Source organism: Corvus moneduloides, chromosome 2, assembly GCF_009650955.1.
Source record: "Corvus moneduloides isolate bCorMon1 chromosome 2, bCorMon1.pri, whole genome shotgun sequence".
NCBI classification, from domain to species: Eukaryota; Metazoa; Chordata; class Aves; order Passeriformes; family Corvidae; genus Corvus; species Corvus moneduloides.
Window position 1 is genome coordinate 44183780 of NC_045477.1, and position 19384 is coordinate 44203163.

Here is a 19384-nt window from a genome sequence, read left to right on the forward strand (position 1 = left end):
CCTGCTAGTACACCTCCTGCTTACCACTGCTCACATGATGGCACTCAAGGAATGTGCTGCAGAGGTCTAAAATGACTTTCAAACAAACATGCAAATAATCCTTTTTCCCTTATTCTCACAGCAAAATCCAATATTAGTGCCGTAACTGTCTGCAGTACAGATTTTCCTATTAACAACTCAACACAGAAGCATTGTACTCAAAACTCAAGCATTAGTACTCACAAAGCCTCATTAAAATGCTGTAAAACTTTCCACAGACAAGAGGATTCCAGCCGTTAAATCCTGTGAAGTCAAACAATAATATTTAATATAAAATCTTGCACTTCATCACTGCCCTTACAGAGAAAACTTTCGTAAAACTGCACTGCTAAAGGAGCTGATAATATCATAGGTTTATATAATGCTTCTTTTCCTTATTATAGCTTCTTTGCAAGCTTCTCAAACGTGCTCCAACAGGTGATGTATGTTTTCCCTGTCAGCTCTCCTCCCTAACTAAATAATTTACTTTGTAATGTAATAAATGTCGGGCGTATGCTTCCCAGCATGGATGCTTGAATCTAACATTCCATCAGACAAGCTTTGATTATAGGGTTTTTTTAATTATGAATCTACAGGGCGGGCCTGGCACAATTCTGTCACGAAACCAGTATATTGGTGATCTTGAGGTAAATGTAAAAAAATACAGCCTAAAATATATATGAAACTGTATCTCTTTTATGTTCATCAGATCAGGATTTACTAGTTCTCATTTCAAGATGAAATTGAAGTTGGGTATTTCCAAATGTGGGTGCCTAAATATATAAGGAAATACATATGACATAACACAAAAGCAGTGTTCATGATATGAAGCTACTGTTAAAGAATCTGAAAATAAAAAACCTTATGTAAAGACTCTGCCTACCCAACGTTTCTGGAAGTCAAACCCCTTCTCTGCAGATTCCTATGTTTGAAAACACTTGCCCTGGGCTTTAGGACACACTGTTTCAAACAAATAAAACAGTCTCTGTCATCACTGGTAAACCACTGATGAAAACAGGACAGGTTTTACTCTCTACTTTAAAACTGAAACTACTATAGCAAAATTTAGTACTGTGGTATGCTACCAGTTTTCCAAAATTACCACCAACAGGAGATTTTTACACCTTTGAACAGTCGCTGTTCAAGAACTACCACAGAATAATACAAAGTCCAGTCTATGTATGCCACTTAGAAATTCTATTTAATGTATATATTACACTTTACTTGCAAAAACAGGTTTTACTCAATATTTAGCAATTCCTGTAACACACCAGGCCAATGGGTATCATCTTTTCAGCAAACTCAAATAGATCTGACATCTTTTCGGGCCTGGTGGAGCAATTGTTATGACTGTTCTTCATTACAATTTAAACTGTATAGAGTAGCACCAATACAAAGAAGAGAGACTTTGCCTTACCTTCTTTTATCTTTGGAAGAGCTACAGTTAATAACTGAACCAGATTTTCTCCAATTACTATGGACTTGTAGTAAAAGTTCCACCGTCTCTCTGCTACTTTTTAAATTACAGCAAAAAGATGAATGCAGTCATATTTTTCAGGACGTTTCTTGCCTGTAAACTATATAAGCATCTGTAAGGCACTCTGTTGATAAACTAGTCTTTGCTTTGAAGTGATGCTTATTACAAAAGCAAGGAGTTTTTTGGCAGAGAAGAATTAAAAATAGTTTCCCTTTTTATGAGGGAAGAAAGGAGGGATAAAATATTCACATTTATTTATATTCATAATTTAACTTTTATCTGATTCTTCTTTCAGTTTGAAAGACTTCTGTTTCAAGCCAGGCAAGTTTTCCTACACAGCTATTTCCAAAGAACCATAAAGTATGTGTCATGACTCCCCCTATTCTCTCCCATTTTAAAAAATACAAATGGACCACTTTTGGACTCTTGATTTGAAATATGTGGAAAGCTTTGTTGTTCAACCATCTGTTACGCTTAATTGCCTTTGCTGAGCACACCACCTCCACAAATCCTGTTGAATATAAAAAGCACATGGTATAGTGGGTAATATCCCAAAATAAGATCGTATAATACAGTAAAAATGACCGTACACTGTCATAGAAGGAAAGAGCTGCACATACTCAGTTTTAAGTGTAAGCTTCAGCAATGGAACCCCGTTCCTGAATTTTGATGTAGAAAATTTTATGTCAGATGAGTTGAACATTTATTTATAGCCTGAAGTTCTAGGACTGATTTTCATGCTAAATAAAAATACAACCACTATATACATGAGTGTTTGAAGTGGGCTGAACCAGAACAAAGAGGATTATGGTTAGAGCAACATGATACAGGTTTTTTTCTTAACTGGCATAATATAATAAATGACTGATGGACAGTTGCATTAACCTCTTAAGAAACACAAAGTTCTTTCCATACTTAGCATACTGAAAAATCTAGCCTTTCTTCCTGTTCTAATGGAGAAATTTTATGTAACTTGCAGTATAGAACCAAGAATGAAGCCTTCATGAGGTATAGAGCACTGAACTTTGTGCACCAAATCAATCAGACAAGTCTACTGTCCTAAGACATCTCCATTCTTTTTAGTGTAGGGAGAATTTGGTATCCATGAGAGCTTTCATCTGACTGTAGTGAGTTGGGAGCTGCTCAGGCAGGTTGCATTAGCCAAGATGAAAACACAGAAATGGGTGCTTGTGGGCACTGGTCTTGGTATTGGCATCTCCTTCCAGGACTATTTATGCATTTTGAAGAAGACAAACTTGGGTAAAAATCAACAGAGGTATTTGGAGCCACATCCAGGACGAGGAGTCTTCTTCTGCCACACCCGAAGACACACTTTAGCACAAAGGTATGACCAGCTCCTTCTGCCCTTGTGAGTTTTGCATTGCTAGCTTCATGGCTGCACATGAACTTCAGCAGAAGACCTGAAGACCTCTTGTCCAGTCTGGAGCTAAGGCACCCTCTGGAAAAAAATGGCTTTGAATCAAACCAAGGAGGACAACCAGCTTCCCAATTGCTTTACATGGACTCAACCCCTAGATTGTTACACAAAAGTTGAACCTAGGTGGTCTAAAACTCTGCTAACAAATTTCAGATTTCAAGCAGTCTAGAATACTGTAGATGGTATTGCTGAGCTAAGACACCAGTGTTTCCCATGGCCTGAAATTTCCAAGTCCTTTTGTGGATCTGTGCCTACATTCACAGACACTGTCACTGGTAGGGAACAGGTCTTCAGAGCGGGGACTTGGCACCCAAAGTACTGTGATTGTGATAGCTATAGAGTCTGTTTTAAAGCAGCATTTAATTCTGGTGACTCACAGCCATGATGCTTATAAACATATTTTTCTAATCTCTCCACCTCCTCTCCATTTTCCTCTAAAATTGATGAGTATTATATCATGTTGTCTATTCTGTTACCTGCCATAGACCACAAAATAATTTGAAAGCACGACCAGATCTGGTACCTGTAAATCTCAAATATTCATTTTCTTTGTCAAGTTCAAAAGTTGTTTTGTATACAAGAAACAATCTAACACTGAGGTAAACTTTATGAAGAAATCATAACACTGTTTTAATGTATCACAAATGCTTCTTTAGAATAACTTGCACTGACTCATGGCAAGATCTCTTGTGGTGACTAGTTCCTCATAAAACTTTGGTAAACAGGTCCCATCTGGAACATGAGCAGCTCTGTGCTCTTCTTCCTGATGATGCAGTACATCAAACAAATCCCCCAGACACTCCCCACTGCAGACTCAGTGTCTGTCTGGTGGTGGTCATGGAACCAAAACTGTGGGAACCAACATTGTACATCAGAATAAGTGTGAAAAAGGGTATGAAAATACAAGAAGAATACATAACTAAGAATGTCTGCTACTGCATAAGTGTCTTAGATTTCACAGCTTAATTCCTATTCTTGCATTTTAAGTGGGTAATTTTCTCCATCCAGTACAGTTATAGATCTTCCCTTAAAGGCTTTTTCCTGTGGCAACTGCACACTGAGTCCCTGTCATCAGGCTGAGGTACAAGTTCCATTCCATCCCGTATTTCAGGTTTGCTGGCTTGGCGTTCGGCATATTTCTGAAATATGTAAACAACATTTAAGAATGCTATAAGCACCAACATATAATTCATGAAGCAGAATTTTCCTCCTCCCTTCCAGTCAGAAGCCTACCTTTATCCAGGCTCCTTATGTCATTGTTTACAACCTCCGCACAAGGTGTCTTTGTAACACACCTACTAATAGGCTACACTGCCTCTGAAAACCTCCTTTCATGTTTTTGCCTATTATTATGGTAACTTGAATATTGTCATTATTCGTTCCTAACCACTTTATGCAGATAATGTCATTTTTGTACACAGAACAGCTCCAAACTTTGTGTTAACCTGTGGCTGCTGAAGCTGACATCTAACTGCACAGCAGAACAGGAAAAAGAAATCCGTATTTTCAGAAAGTAGAAACTTCTTTTGTTAGAGATTTGCATTTTCTAAGGAAGAAATGACTACTGGGCCTGCTTCACTGCCTACCACTCTACTAGTCACACTTCTGGAATTTCTTTTCCATGTATTAATTGATTTGTAGTAGAAGTAGCTCATGATGTAAGCATGAAGGGAAAAAAGAAGAAAACTGGATATACAAATGATACCCTACAGAGATCTACTGGAAACCAACTCCCAAGTGACAAAGAAAACAGGGCTGATTGGGCATGGGGGCAAAAAAATACAATTGCTGATTCTGTAAAGTAACTAATATGTGCTTTAATGAGGAAGCAGGGTTTAGCAAAGCTCTTCACACTAATCTCCTGTGAATAATATGTACCATGTCTGCTATTGATCTAAGTAAGGAGTGAATATGAAATCTGTAGCATAGGTAGCAGTAGCACCTGGGGGAGAGTAATAAGGTGATCTCTTGTACTGACCTGGAGCACTTTATAATAGTAGCAGTAAAACCTGTGAGGCTGAAGTAATTCTCTTGCCATTAATTGTCCTTCTTTAGCAATTTTTCTTGCTTCCTCATCATTTTCCTGGAAAATTCAGATGAAAGAAATGAATAACAGAGCAATCAGTGAGTTACTCAAAGCCTGACTAGCATTAGAAGTTTTATTAAATGGGCTACTCAAATATGCAAATTTATGTGCAATTACTGGTAGATTGCAAAGGCGTTATTAAAATTGCAGATTTGTTTTAAAATACTGGATTGCTTTTACAGTCAGTACTGCTACCTTAGGGCTATCAATAACAACTTTCATGACTAACTGTACAATTTTGAAAACTCAGTTGATTACTGCTCTACCCTTTTGTCCAAGCCACAAGCCTCTTCAAAATCAGGGCTGACATCTCCCAGACTTACTTAGTTTTACAGAAGACAAAACCACAGCTGTTGTCCTGTCCAATGCAATGGAATTCAATGCCTTCCTTTTGAAAATAACTGCATGAATTAATGTACTTATTCCCAAGCTTTTTAGGTCTATATTTCAAAGCTTATAGTATTCTCCTGATTCCTTAGGCAGAACTACAGTACTCTCAGAAGAGAAACTTCTTCTGTGTTCTTTTAACCTTAACAGCACTTTGACTTAAAGCACAAAGGGTGTTTTCAATCACACAGTCATGTCTCTTTGCTTACAGGATCCCAGCCTCTCACTGAGCATGTTACACAGGGCAGTAATTTTTTGTACATTCAAACAGAACATGCAGTAACTTCTGCTCTAGTCAGGGCCTAAAAAAGCTATAGCATTAATTAAGTAGTATCTAGGAATCTGGTTGTTTCTTCCACAATTACCTTAATCAGTATACTAAGGCTCTGACTCACTAACTCTTCTGCCCATACCTAAAATGAACACTTAAGTATTGCCCTAAATAGAGATGGTTACTTCAATTAAGGCCTTCCCATTTTATACTAACAACAAAATGTACTTCCTTTATTCCAGGATCTCGACAGAGTTCATGCAAAATAAATATGTGGAAATACAAAAAAAGAGACTATTAAGAAAAATTATTTTCATGTTTGTTTATAATTTTGAACTTGAATCAGTAATGGAACTTACCTTAGCCCATTTTATTTTCTCTAGCAAGTCCTCTAAGTTTCTCTTAACCGGAACATAATGTTTCCAAGGTTTTAATCCAATATAAAAGTGTTCATAGTACTGGGAATCTTGCTTCAGTACCAGGCTGTCACCCAGCAAGAGGTATGGAAACCTGTAAGCTGCTACGGTGCCGTCTACATTCACTTGGTATTTGTACTACAGCGTGAAGAGAGAGGAAAAAAAAGGTGAAATGTTTTGTATCAGAATGGGAACACTGACTATATAAAATATTATTTTAACAGGCAAGGAGTAATCATGTTTATTAATCTTCATCTTCAAACTCGTTTTAGCATTAAGCACGTGGTCTTCTGGATAACACAATGGAAAAAGGATTTGTTTTCAACACCAGGATGACACTCAAGAACCTTTCTGTCACAGGAACTGCCTGATGGGTATCCTATTGAAGTGTCCTGGGATAAAGCCAGGGCTACAGCAGAGAAGGAAATAAAACTGATCTATACTTCAATTCAAACAGAGTAAATTTATTCTGACTTAAAATTAACATTATTATGTAGAATAGTCTGAAACATGTATTATTATATAAAATAAGCTGAAACATTATACTAAAAGTAACCATGAATGTACTGCTTTGGCAGATGTTCTTGGCTGTTACAGCATTTCTGAAATACCAATCTCTGGAACAGAATTTCAATTGCTATATATTATAGTGGCTTTACACAGGACTCTGTTCCCCTTTTTTTTATACCTCTTTTGCCGTGGAATTTATGTGTTGAAGTACAATGAAATTACTCATCTATTTTTCTAACTTGTTACAACAAGGACTTTCTGACATCCATAATGTACTTGCAATGGATATAAATTGTGTCCGTTGTTTTCATATTTACCCCAAATAAAGGAAAGCCTGATGGAGAGAAATCCAATTTCTCAATCTATTAAAAAATAAAATAAGACAAGATGTGACCCCTCTAAAGGTCTTTCTTGGCTTTCTTCACAGGTGTGTCACACTAGGACATTAATTACAGGTGGTTTATCTACCCTGCATAGACCCGTGCTCCCAGTGCAGCATAATTGTTTTGTTTACTGAAAAGAATTTACAAAAGTAAGCCTTGTCTTTTCAGTTGGTAAGAACTTAACAGGAAAATTAATCCAAAACTGTAATTTGACCGCTACCTTAAAGAAGTCAAAGAAGCCCATCAGCTGAGCCTTCCCCAGCTCTTTTTCTTTTTCTCTGAAGAAAAAATATCCTGTTATTCCAGCATCTAGTAATTCTGGATTTTCCTTGGATAACTTGACAAGATGGAGACGTTCCTCTCGGCTGTCTCGACCTCTAAATAAAGCCCGCTCAGTTTTGTTTTCCCAGAAGGGGCCTATGAGCAGTGAGTGATAAGGCAAAAGCAAACAGCAGTGAAATGTTCAGGATCCATTTAATGCAAGTAAGGAACTTGGTTTGACAGTGGCATTACACTCAGAGACATGGTAAGACATGCATGGTTTCCCATAACCACTTATTAATCACGGGGTTAAACTCCCAATTCTGGTTGGAATTTTGGGATGAGAAACTCATAATAGGAAAATCAGAGGATTGCTTTTCCACTCAACAATTTTGTATTTCAATAACTTCAACTATCTTGAAAGCTACATAAGGGATTCTTATAAAATATGTAAGGAAAATACTAATAATTAAAGTAATTCTCCATTCATAAAGCCTGCCACAATAACCACATTTCTTTAGTAAAATCCATTTCTGTTACCCAGCAACTTAGTTAGGCCCTTGAAGAACCACTTAACGATGCCTTAAAAAAGAAAATAAATGGCTATGTTGTGTCCTCTAGATATTTAGCAAGAGCCTGAACAACTTAATCTCTGCTTACTACCTGCTTTTAAAAACATTAACTATGTCTTTCCTCACCTTTCTGCTGAAAATTTCCCTAAAGGACCTACTAATTGGAGTAGTCTCTTATTGTCTCCTAATTGGAAAAGCAGCTGTACTAAATCAGTAAACACACAATGCCTCTAACTGATTACTTAACTGAAATATTTAATTTAAAAACTAATAAAGAGAAGAGGAGCTGAGAACTAATTAAATAAAAAGAAATAACTTTCCACTCCAGTTTTACTCCTTAGGTATTGCTTATGCCGTTTGTTTGATCCTTAAGTATTCTTTAATTTCCTGAGGGAGAGGAAGACACCTGTCAGTAAAGCTGACTCTTCTTTCAAAGTCAGAAAAGCAATTCAGGAGATCTCACTCCAAGGTACTTTTTCATACATACAATGTTTTCTCATTTGAAAGAGGCTGCAGCACAGTATCAGCTTACTTCTTTCAGGATTCAAATTCATTTTTTGTAAACAGAACACTGGGCCACAACACAGTTAGGAAAAGGGTTACTATTTGACTAGAAGAAACATATTTGAGTCCTTTACTGAGGAGAAAGGCCTTTTAATTACATCTAGTTTTCCTTTGCCAGGTCACAGTAGGTATCTTCTGGATACCTTTAAGTTAAAATTCACATTTATTGCAAACTGGACTTCTTAAATTTTGATTCTAAATAACACATCTACTTAGTGGCAGCGTTGAAAAGTGTCTGCACTTAGTCTGTAAAGACTAAGCTGCTTGTATTCAGAGATGTCCTAGGGCACTTTGAACTGAAGACTGACACATTATTTGAATGCAACTTGCTTCTTCGATGGAAATCACAAATTCTTTTAAATCCACGCTCTCTAATTCACCTGTATTTCCTTGAATGGAAAGGAGATCATTTGTGACTCCACGCAGGGTTTCCAGAGTGGAGTGGGTTACATCATAGGTTGGCAGGACGATATCTCTGGAATCCACAGAGCCACACCAGGAGATGACAGGTACAGGACCAGGTGTATCATTAGCTCTCCGATTCTCAACTGGCCAGTCGCCAACATTAAGATAAAACTCCACATCAGGAAGACGAACCTAAATGTACACCCAGGAAAGGATAATAACACAGAGAAGCTGTTTGTCACTCTTACACATATTCCTCAGTTCTCTCATGTCACGCAGACTCAGTGCATCTACTGGATAGTTCACAGGTTTAGCTGTGCTTAAGTTACGAGTTCCAAGTTTCTGCCCTGCAAGCAAGTACGAAAGGAACACCCAGAGGCCAGGAAACAGCTCACAGTTGGGCCTTAGCCCCTGCAGCTTTCCGAGCATTTTCATTACTGCCAAGGCCAGCCCCCACATATTACCCCTAACACACAGCATTGTCTTGATGAAAAAATGGAAGTCAAATCTTACTTCAGGAATTATAAATCCAAAGATACAACAACAACTGCAGAACTGCCATATTTAAATATGTTTAGCCTGGAGAAGAGACGACTTGAGACGGGATCTTATCAACGCTTACAAATATCTTAAGGGTGGGTGTCAAGAGGATGGGGCCAGACTCTTTCCAACGGTGCTCAGCAACAGGACAAGGGGAAACAGGCATATACCTAAACACAGGAAGTTCCATCTGAATATAAGCAAAAACTTCCTTACTGTGAGGATGACGGAGCCATGGAACAGACTGCCCAGACAGGCTGCAGATATTGAAAACCCACCCTGGGGGTGATCCTGTGCTACCTGTTCTGGGTGAACCTGCTTCGGCAGGGGAGTTGGACTAGATGCTCTCCAGAGGTCCCTTCCCACCCCAACCACTCTGTGATTCCGTGATACTGCCTCAATAGTCTGACATGATCCAAGCTGATACCTTTCTGGCCAGTGACAGGAACATTTCGTCGGAGAACATTTTGAAGTCTGTGTACTTCCCTAGGGAGCGCCGGTAGATGTGATTATTGAGAATAGTGTAATGAACAATAGCACCTCTTGTCTGGCTGAACTTTGCTGGGATTTCCTTAAGCATTCGCTGCAGGTCAATGGTGGGAAACGAAATGAAGTCTTCTGTAATCTGAGGTTCTTGGGATGGACAGGACATAATGTCCTGCCAGACCTCAGGGTCTTCTTCAGGACAGTCACAATATTCATGATAAACTGGTTCTGTGGAAAACAAAGCATGCAGAGTCTGTATTTGTGATTCTACAGCAAACATAATGTATACATTACAGTGGCTTGGCATTTTTTATTCCATGTTTTCTACAGTTTTCTTGGGAAATCATCCTTCCTATAATTTCTGGAATTTTGCAGTGTAACTGAGAAAACAGCAACATTCTTCTCTTTTCAGAAATACAAGACTTCATGTTACCAGGGTGAAATTATTCTGCTAATTGAAGCTCCATTACTGTGAACCTGCCCAGCACATGGGGGACTCAGAACTGTTTGAGGTGTCCACAGCTACCACAGGCCAGGTATTGCACTTTCAAATATAGCCTAATTCAGAACTTTGACACATTACATTACATCAAAAAATACTCTTACCTTTCAAAATATAAGGTGATTGAGCCACATGCTGATCACCATAAAGTATCTCAATTTTTAAGCCTTTTGTGACACTTCCATACATCCGATACCGCATAAGGAATGTACCATCATTTCTATCCAAAGGCCGAGGGGTGTAAATTCTTGTGACTTCTTTTGGAGAAAGTGCTTTAATTACCACTTTAAACTGTGATCTCCCTGGAAAGAGGAAAATAAAACCAGATAAAAGCACTTTAAGCTACTAGAATCACATCTAGTAAATAAGGGTAAGAGCAAGCTCTACTGAATTAAGACCATGGAATTGAATATATTTTTTCACTACAATTTTTTAATTTAATTAATTTAATTACCAAGTTGGCAAAACTAATTTCCAGTGATGAAATATCATACTACCAAATATTCTTGGTCATTGCATACCTCTAAATGGAATATCTGCAGGTGGAAATAAAAAGTTAAATATTTGATTACAAGACAGAAGGAAAGGCTAACAGTATTTTGAAGCTAAGACTAGGTTTAATTCTGAGTTTTCAAGTTAGTGCTCTGAGGAACAATAATTTCCTCTAGAGTAAGAAAGACAGGAAACCAAGTTAAAGTAACAGGAGAAAAGAATACTTGCCAGCTTGCAGAAAGGCAGTTGCAGCATGTAGGAGTCACATACAAATTGTTCAGCTTTGGGCTGCTGCTGACTGTCTTGAACATTTAAAGTCCCAGCTACTGAAAAGCAGGGATAAGAGAATGATAATAGAGATGTTCCCTGGACATCTGTCTGACCTGTGCTAAAGGTGCTTAAAGACCACTAGCATTTCATCATTAATGCACTAAGACTTTTTAACTGGATATGGAATAATTTATGGACAATACGAGTACAAAAAACATAAATCTGTTATGTTCTTTAATTCTATCACAAGTGGTCATTGTAAACTTTATTCATAAAAAAAAAGAGGGGGACAAATTATTCATGAAGTGTGACAGTCTAGATATTGTGAATCAAACAAATACAGTGAATGCTACCACCAGGTAGTATTTAGAAATATATGAAACTGAAAAAATCCAGATAAAATCAAGATGTTACTAAAATCTGAATGTGTCCCAACAGTACTAAATGATTCATTCTATACTTTGCATCCACAGACAAATGGTAAGTACCAGTCTTCTAACAATCAATCATGTCTTCCTTAGATCACTGGATCTTGACATTCGATTCAAGTCAACTACTGTGCAAGAGTATCCAGATTAAATGACTCTCCTGAAGGAATTAACATCTCTGCTTCCAAAGGTCACTGTAAATCACAACTACCATTTTTAACTTGCTTCAAAGTAGCTGACTTTAACCAAGTACCCTCACACTATGACTATCACCTAGAATTATTTGCATGAAGCAATATTCAAATCCAGAGCCTGTCATGAGGATCACAGAGGAAACAGCTTTCTGTTGGCATCATGTCTTTGTCTCCTTGTACCCATTTTATTAAACCACATTTTTACTAGGTACAGTGATTTCCCACTAGAGAAAAGTAACTTTTCAGCTGTCATAAAAATGAGTGAATATTGAGAAATCACAAGTCAAGTATTACTGAATTTCATGTCCTTGTCCTCACCTACAGGAAATAACTATGTGGGTCTTTTTCCTTGCTGGTTATGTACATCCTGCTCTTGACATGAGGAGCCCTGGATCTACCCAAATGATATGTTAGTTTTAGTTGGTGGCACTTTAGACACAGGAATCCTTTGATAAGGGAAGTGACTGATAACAAAACTCTCTGGGAGGAAGCTAACTCCACTGAAAAGGAAGGGGAAGAAAAACGAGATTGAGTATTTCATGTAAGTACAAATAATTCATTGGAGGCAACAGACTTCTTGTTTATAATTCACAACATTCATTGTGTAATGGGGCCAAGGCCTCTAAGTTCTACTGAGGTATTTAATTATAATAGCTTTTTGCTTATTTTTATTTTTTAAGTGGAGGAAGTTACCATGGTACTTTCACTCATGCTTTTTTGTTTCTCTCAGTCCAAAGGAATTATAAAAGAAATCTGTGTCCTTGTTGAATCAGTACCACTAGTACTTCTCTGTTACCCTGAAAACATGTCTGGGACAGCATTTTAAGTACAGAAATAATTTCCCAGTACTGAAGAGAGACTAAAATATAGACACAGTCAAAATGGGACACTTTAAGAAATCCAGATAATGACACTTGCTTTATGCATCTTTTTCCTCCTGTGCAGCTTGCAAAAGAGGTACGCCATGCATGGAAGAACAAGTGACGAAATGGAGGAAAAGAGGGAAAAGATAACAAGATACTGATTAAGGAAAATTGCTAGAGAAGAACAAAAAACCTAGTCACCCTATTTCTGACATGTATGCTGAAGAGAAATTAAAAGATCTGAAGATTTTTTGATTCAACTTAGTGAAATCTTTGCTGGTTACTTTCACAGATGGAAACTACAATACCGATGGAGTCACTGAAGAGACATTCGAATTATTAATATATACTTTCAGAGTCGGATGCAAGAGCATATATCCAGCAACAAACAAATACAGGTCCTATGTGTGACCCTCACAAAAGCACAGGGATTATGCTCAACCAAAGACTGGAAGGGAGGTGCTGCAGTGCCCAGGTACGAAGGTGAGTGAACCGAGGTGTACAACTCTGTTTAGCAGCACTGGAACGACAGCTGGAAGAAGCATGCTCTGCTCTTTGAAAGCATTTGGTGAAACCTGCAAGAACACCTGGGAGGCCTTGAAGAATACTTGTTAGCAGAGTGTGTAGATCATCTGAACAACAGTTAACAGCTGATTTTATCACGGTCAACAGCACATAAAGACATGGCTGGCAGTTGTTAAACCTAGGGGAAAACCCAGCAGGAAAGAATGACAAGGTGTATCCCAGTATTCAAAGAAAAAAAATCTATGCAGTTTACACTAAAAGTAAGTTCTGTATTTTCAGCAGGGATTTTTTAATCTTTTAAATAATTTTTCTAGGGAATGAATTAATTCTGCATTGTTTGATATCTTCCTACAGAGGCAGTCAAAGACTTACAGCCTCTGGGTTGAAATTTCAGTGTGATGTGCAATGATGCATATCAATTCTGGTGAACAGACTTGACATTCAGAAAACAAATCTGGATTTAAAATCTACTAATTATGCTATACATGTTTTATAATGGATTCCAGTAAGTACTGACCCATTTGACTGAAATTCTAATGCACACAAAAAACAATTTAATAGATTTGGACAAATCTCACAATGCGCAGCCTTAACCATAGCTCTTCTGCTCTGATCACGGTGTTCCTGTTTTGCAATGGAGGTGATAATGTCCATTTTTTGCTATCTCATTAGGGATATTTTGGGATGTATTTAGTTTATATTGGAGAGTGGTGCCTGAAAAAATATTGTTAATTGTAATTCTTAATGACATTTTACAGAACGAATTTGAACATTTTAAATCATTTGAGAACAGAAATTTATAGCCAGGGTCTCTATGAATACATTAAACAGTGCTCATGCACTGCAATATGATCAGGTCTACTGTTAATTTTTTTAAGGATCCTTGGCACACTCCTAAACAATTCTCAGCATGGGACAGCAGTTAGCACAGGCTGAGGCAACAGCTCTTCCCTGTCGACAGCACGCATGCTCTGTCTTTGACTGGAGGCCACAGCAGGTCATGGGATGAATGGAGATCACTCCATGCCAGATGGCATCGGGACCTGGAAACTTTCCTGGGACATTGAATTTATTAACATAAATATGAACACACACGAACACACCGCGATCAAAACTAGGTTCTCAGTACCCATGTCCTACCAGTTTATCTTGGAGGACTTAAACTAGCATGAGAATCTAACTGAACTTCACACCTTTTCACCTTTAGCAACCTGGTGCTTGAACCCAAGGCCTTCGCTGTGCAGCTGATATCAGCCTCCACTTCACTGGCAGTGAGCATGCAGTCACGTTCTTGACTGCAATTACAAAGTGTGCTGACATCCAACACCAAGCTGCAACAGCAGATGGAGAAAGTCCAGACCTGAAAGATCTGAAGTATCCATGGTCCTGTCAGACTGAAGACATACCCAGTATAATATACGTCTACTCTTTGATTCTGCAGGCAGCAGCTTTCTAACTAACAAGACATGAAGAGGCCCTGCATACCTGGTAGCTGCCCTCTCAGTACCATCTCTGTGAACAGTAAATAATACACAGCAAAGTAAGTAGCTTCTACCCAGTATAAATTTACAACCCAGGATTTCCTCTGGGGCTATCTCAGGGTTATCTTCATTATAGAATCTGTGACACAAAAGTAATTTTTATTCCAAATTTAAACTATTAATATAGTGTGTGGAGTTAACTTGCAGCAGCAAATAGCTGACTGGCATCATACTACTGGCCTACGAGAACAAACCCAATTCCCACCCTCAGGAGAAGTGTCACGGGGTGGCTTGTGCTTGTGCTGAGTAAACAACAGATGAAAATTACTCCTTAACGGAGCAGCAGTAGGATAACAGAGCCCAGAGGGCTGTGCTGACCGAGACAGAAATTTTAAGCAACTGGTCTGTGTTCGGCATTAAAAATAATTGCGTTACCACTCCCAGCGGTGTACTGGGATTTTACGTCCACTAGTTCCAGGAGCACTGGTTCCTTTTGAGCTTGCTGGTTCTTTGCTGTAAATTACATATTATTTAGAGTAGACTACTGGTGAGAGCAGAGGAAGCACTGGGCAGCACCAGAAGAAAGGAGGGTCTGACCATGTGCCTCGCTTGCCATCGGACCTGCATGTCCCGGGCGGTGCGGGACCGGGCGCGGGGGGCAGCCTGGGAACAGCGATGGCACAGCGAGCATACGGAACGGGAAGGAAGGAAGGAAGGAAGGAAGGAAGGAAGGAAGGAAGGAAGGAAGGAAGGAAGGAAGGAAGGAAGGAAGGAATTCGGAAGGAAGGAAGGAATTCGGAAGGAAGGAAGGAATTCGGAAGGAATTCGGAAGGAATTCGGAAGGAATTCGGAAGGAAGGAAGGAAGGAATTCGGAAGGAAGGAAGGAAGGAAAGAAAGAAAGAAAGAGAAAGAAAGAAAGAAAGAAAGAAAGGAAGGAAGGAAGGAAGGAAGGAAGGAAGGAAGGAAGAAAGGAAGAAAGGAAGGAAGGAAGGAAGGAAGGAAGGAAGGAAGGAATTCGGAAGGAAGGAAGGAAGGAAGGAAGGAAGGAAGGAAGGAAGGAAGGAAGGAAGGAAGGAAGGAAGGAAGGAATTCGGAAGGAATTCGGAAGGAAGGAATTCGGAAGGAAGGAATTCGGAAGGAAGGAAGGAATTCGGAAGGAATTCGGAAGGAAGGAAGGAAGGAATTCGGAAGGAAGGAATTCGGAAGGAAGGAATTCGGAAGGAAGGAATTCGGAAGGAAGGAATTCGGAAGGAAGGAAGGAAGGAAGGAAGGAATTCGGAAGGAAGGAAGGAATTCGGAAGGAAGGAAGGAATTCGGAAGGAAGGAAGGAATTCGGAAGGAATTCGGAAGGAAGGAAGGAAGGAAGGAAGGAAGGAAGGAAGGAAGGAAGGAAGGAAGGAAGGAATTCGGAAGGAAGGAAGGAAGGAAGGAAGGAAGGAATTCGGAAGGAAGGAAGGAAGGAATTCGGAAGGAAGGAAGGAATTCGGAAGGAAGGAAGGAAGGAATTCGGAAGGAAGGAAGGAAGGAATTCGGAAGGAAGGAAGGAATTCGGAAGGAAGGAAGGAAGGAAGGAAGGAAGGAATTCGGAAGGAAGGAAGGAATTCGGAAGGAAGGAAGGAAGGAAAGAAGGAATTCGGAAGGAAGGAAGGAAGGAAGGAAGGAAGGAAGGAAGGAAGGAAGGAAGGAAGGAAGGAAGGAAGGAAGGAAGGAAGGAAGGAAGGAAGGAATTCGGAAGGAATTCGGAAGGAATTCGGAAGGAATTCGGAAGGAAGGAAGGAAGGAAGGAAGGAAGGAAGGAAGGAAGGAAGGAAGGAAGGAAGGAAGGAAGGAAGGAAGGAAGGAATTCGGAAGGAAGGAAGGAATTCGGAAGGAAGGAAGGAAGGAAGGAAGGAATTCGGAAGGAAGGAAGGAATTCGGAAGGAAGGAAGGAAGGAAGGAAGGAATTCGGAAGGAAGGAAGGAATTCGGAAGGAAGGAATTCGGAAGGAAGGAAGGAAGGAATTCGGAAGGAAGGAAGGAAGGAATTCGGAAGGAAGGAAGGAAGGAAGGAAGGAAGGAAGGAAGGAAGGAAGGAAGGAAGGAAGGAAGGAAGGAAGGAAGGAAGGAAGGAATTCGGAAGGAATTCGGAAGGAAGGAAGGAATTCGGAAGGAATTCGGAAGGAATTCGGAAGGAAGGAAGGAAGGAAGGAAGGAAGGAAGGAAGGAAGGAATTCGGAAGGAAGGAAGGAATTCGGAAGGAAGGAAGGAAGGAAGGAAGGAATTCGGAAGGAAGGAAGGAATTCAGAAGGAAGGAAGGAATTCGGAAGGAAGGAAGGAAGGAAGGAAGGAATTCGGAAGGAATTCGGAAGGAATTCGGAAGGAAGGAAGGAAGGAAGGAATTCGGAAGGAAGGAATTCGGAAGGAAGGAATTCGGAAGGAAGGAATTCGGAAGGAAGGAAGGAAGGAATTCGGAAGGAAGGAATTCGGAAGGAAGGAATTCGGAAGGAAGGAATTCGGAAGGAAGGAAGGAAGGAAGGAATTCGGAAGGAAGGAAGGAAGGAAGGAAGGAAGGAAGGAATTCGGAAGGAATTCGGAAGGAAGGAAGGAATTCGGAAGGAAGGAAGGAAGGAATTCGGAAGGAAGGAAGGAAGGAATTCGGAAGGAAGGAATTCGGAAGGAAGGAAGGAAGGAAGGAAGGAATTCGGAAGGAAGGAAGGAATTCGGAAGGAAGGAAGGAAGGAAGGAAGGAAGGAAGGAAGGAAGGAAGGAAGGAAGGAAGGAAGGAAGGAAGGAAGGAAGGAAGGAAGGAATTCGGAAGGAATTCGGAAGGAAGGAAGGAAGGAAGGAAGGAATTCGGAAGGAAGGAAGGAAGGAAGGAAGGAAGGAAGGAAGGAATTCGGAAGGAAGGAATTCGGAAGGAAGGAATTCGGAAGGAAGGAAGGAATTCGGAAGGAAGGAAGGAAGGAATTCGGAAGGAAGGAATTCGGAAGGAAGGAATTCGGAAGGAAGGAATTCGGAAGGAAGGAAGGAAGGAAGGAAGGAATTCGGAAGGAAGGAATTCGGAAGGAAGGAATTCGGAAGGAAGGAAGGAATTCGGAAGGAAGGAAGGAAGGAAGGAAGGAAGGAAGGAAGGAATTCGGAAGGAAGGAATTCGGAAGGAAGGAATTCGGAAGGAAGGAAGGAAGGAAGGAATTCGGAAGGAATTCGGAAGGAAGGAAGGAAGGAAGGAAGGAAGGAAGGAAGGAAGGAAGGAAGGAAGGAAGGAAGGAAGGAATTCGGAAGGAAGGAATTCGGAAGGAAGGAAGGAAGGAAGGAAGGAAGGAAGGAATTCGGAAGGAAGGAATTCGGAAGGAAGGAATTCGGAAGGAATTCGGAAGGAAGGAATTCGGAAGGAAGGAAGGAAGGAAGGAATTCGGAAGGAATTCGGAAGGAAGGAAGGAAGGAAGGAAGGAATTCGGAAGGAAGGAAGGAAGGAATTCGGAAGGAATTCGGAAGGAAGGAAGGAATTCGGAAGGAAGGAAGGAAGGAAGGAATTCGGAAGGAATTCGGAAGGAAGGAAGGAAGGAAGGAAGGAATTCGGAAGGAAGGAATTCGGAAGGAAGGAATTCGGAAGGAAGGAATTCGGAAGGAAGGAAGGAAGGAAGGAAGCAAGGAAGGAAGGAATTCGGAAGGAAGGAATTCGGAAGGAAGGAAGGAAGGAAGGAATTCGGAAGGAAGGAATTCGGAAGGAAGGAATTCGGAAGGAAGGAAGGAAGGAAGGAAGGAATTCGGAAGGAATTCGGAAGGAATTCGGAAGGAAGGAAGGAAGGAAGGAAGGAAGGAATTCGGAAGGAAGGAATTCGGAAGGAAGGAATTCGGAAGGAAGGAAGGAAGGAAGGAATTCGGAAGGAAGGAAGGAAGGAAGGAAGGAAGGAAGGAAGGAAGGAAGGAAGGAAGGAAGGAATTCGGAAGGAATTCGGAAGGAAGGAATTCGGAAGGAATTCGGAAGGAATTCGGAAGGAAGGAAGGAATTCGGAAGGAATTCGGAAGGAAGGAATTCGGAAGGAAGGAAGGAATTCGGAAGGAATTCGGAAGGAATTCGGAAGGAAGGAAGGAAGGAAGGAAGGAAGGAAGGAAGGAAAGAAGGAAAGAAGGAAAGAAGGAAAGAAGGAAAGAAAGAAGGAAAGAAGGAAAGAAGGAAAGAAGGAAAGAAGGAAGCAAGGAGGAGGAGAAGAAGGGAAGGGGTGGGCAGCTCCGGCCAGCTCCTGCGGTGAAACCGCAGCCCGGGGCAGGGTCTCCATGCGCGCCCCTGCCCACCCGGAGCACACGAACGGTACCTGGCGGAGAGCGGGAGAAGTTGCGTCCGGCCGCGCTGACCGCCTGGATGTAGAAGTACCGCACGGGCACGGTGACCCCCGCGGCCAGCCCGGGGCCCCATGCCAGGCTCTGCTCGGCGCTGACGGGGTCCGCCGGCTTCGTCGCCTCCGCCGGCAGCAGCAGCGGCCCCGCGGCGCCCAGCAGCAGCACCAGCAGCAGCGACAGCCCGCGGGCCCCCATCGCTCCGCGGCCCCCACCGCGCCCGCTCGGAGCGGGGTCCGGGGCCTCCTCCGGCCCTGCGCGGCCCCCGCCCGCTCCCCGCCCCGCGGGGCGGCCCGACGGGGCCGGGGCCAGGGAGAGCCGGAGGGAGGGGGGGAGGGCCGAGCTACCCCCGGGCGGCTGAATCCGGCGCCGCCTTTCCTCGTTCTCCTCCTCCTCCTCCGGGCCGTCCCGCGGTGTCCCCGGGGAGATCGGGGGGGTGAGAGGCTGCCCCAGCCCAGCCCGTGTGCGCCGGACCGCGCCGGCGGCGGGAGCGTGCCC

General features: G+C 41.3%; 1 protein-coding gene across 1 annotated transcript; it reads right to left on the reverse strand.

Annotated features, from left to right (window-relative positions):
* Positions 1-280: 280 nt before the first annotated feature.
* On the reverse strand, positions 281-19152 carry POGLUT3 (protein O-glucosyltransferase 3). Its single transcript, XM_032099324.1, has 8 exons — positions 18865-19152; positions 10421-10618; positions 9756-10042; positions 8764-8980; positions 7207-7403; positions 6037-6231; positions 4912-5016; positions 281-4072 (listed from the first exon to the last, which is right to left on the reverse strand). The coding sequence occupies exons 1-8, from the start codon at positions 19082-19084 to the stop codon at positions 3947-3949; spliced, it is 1545 nt and encodes a 514-aa protein (XP_031955215.1). The 5' UTR covers positions 19085-19152; the 3' UTR covers positions 281-3946.
* Between the last annotated feature and the right edge of the window lie 232 nt (positions 19153-19384).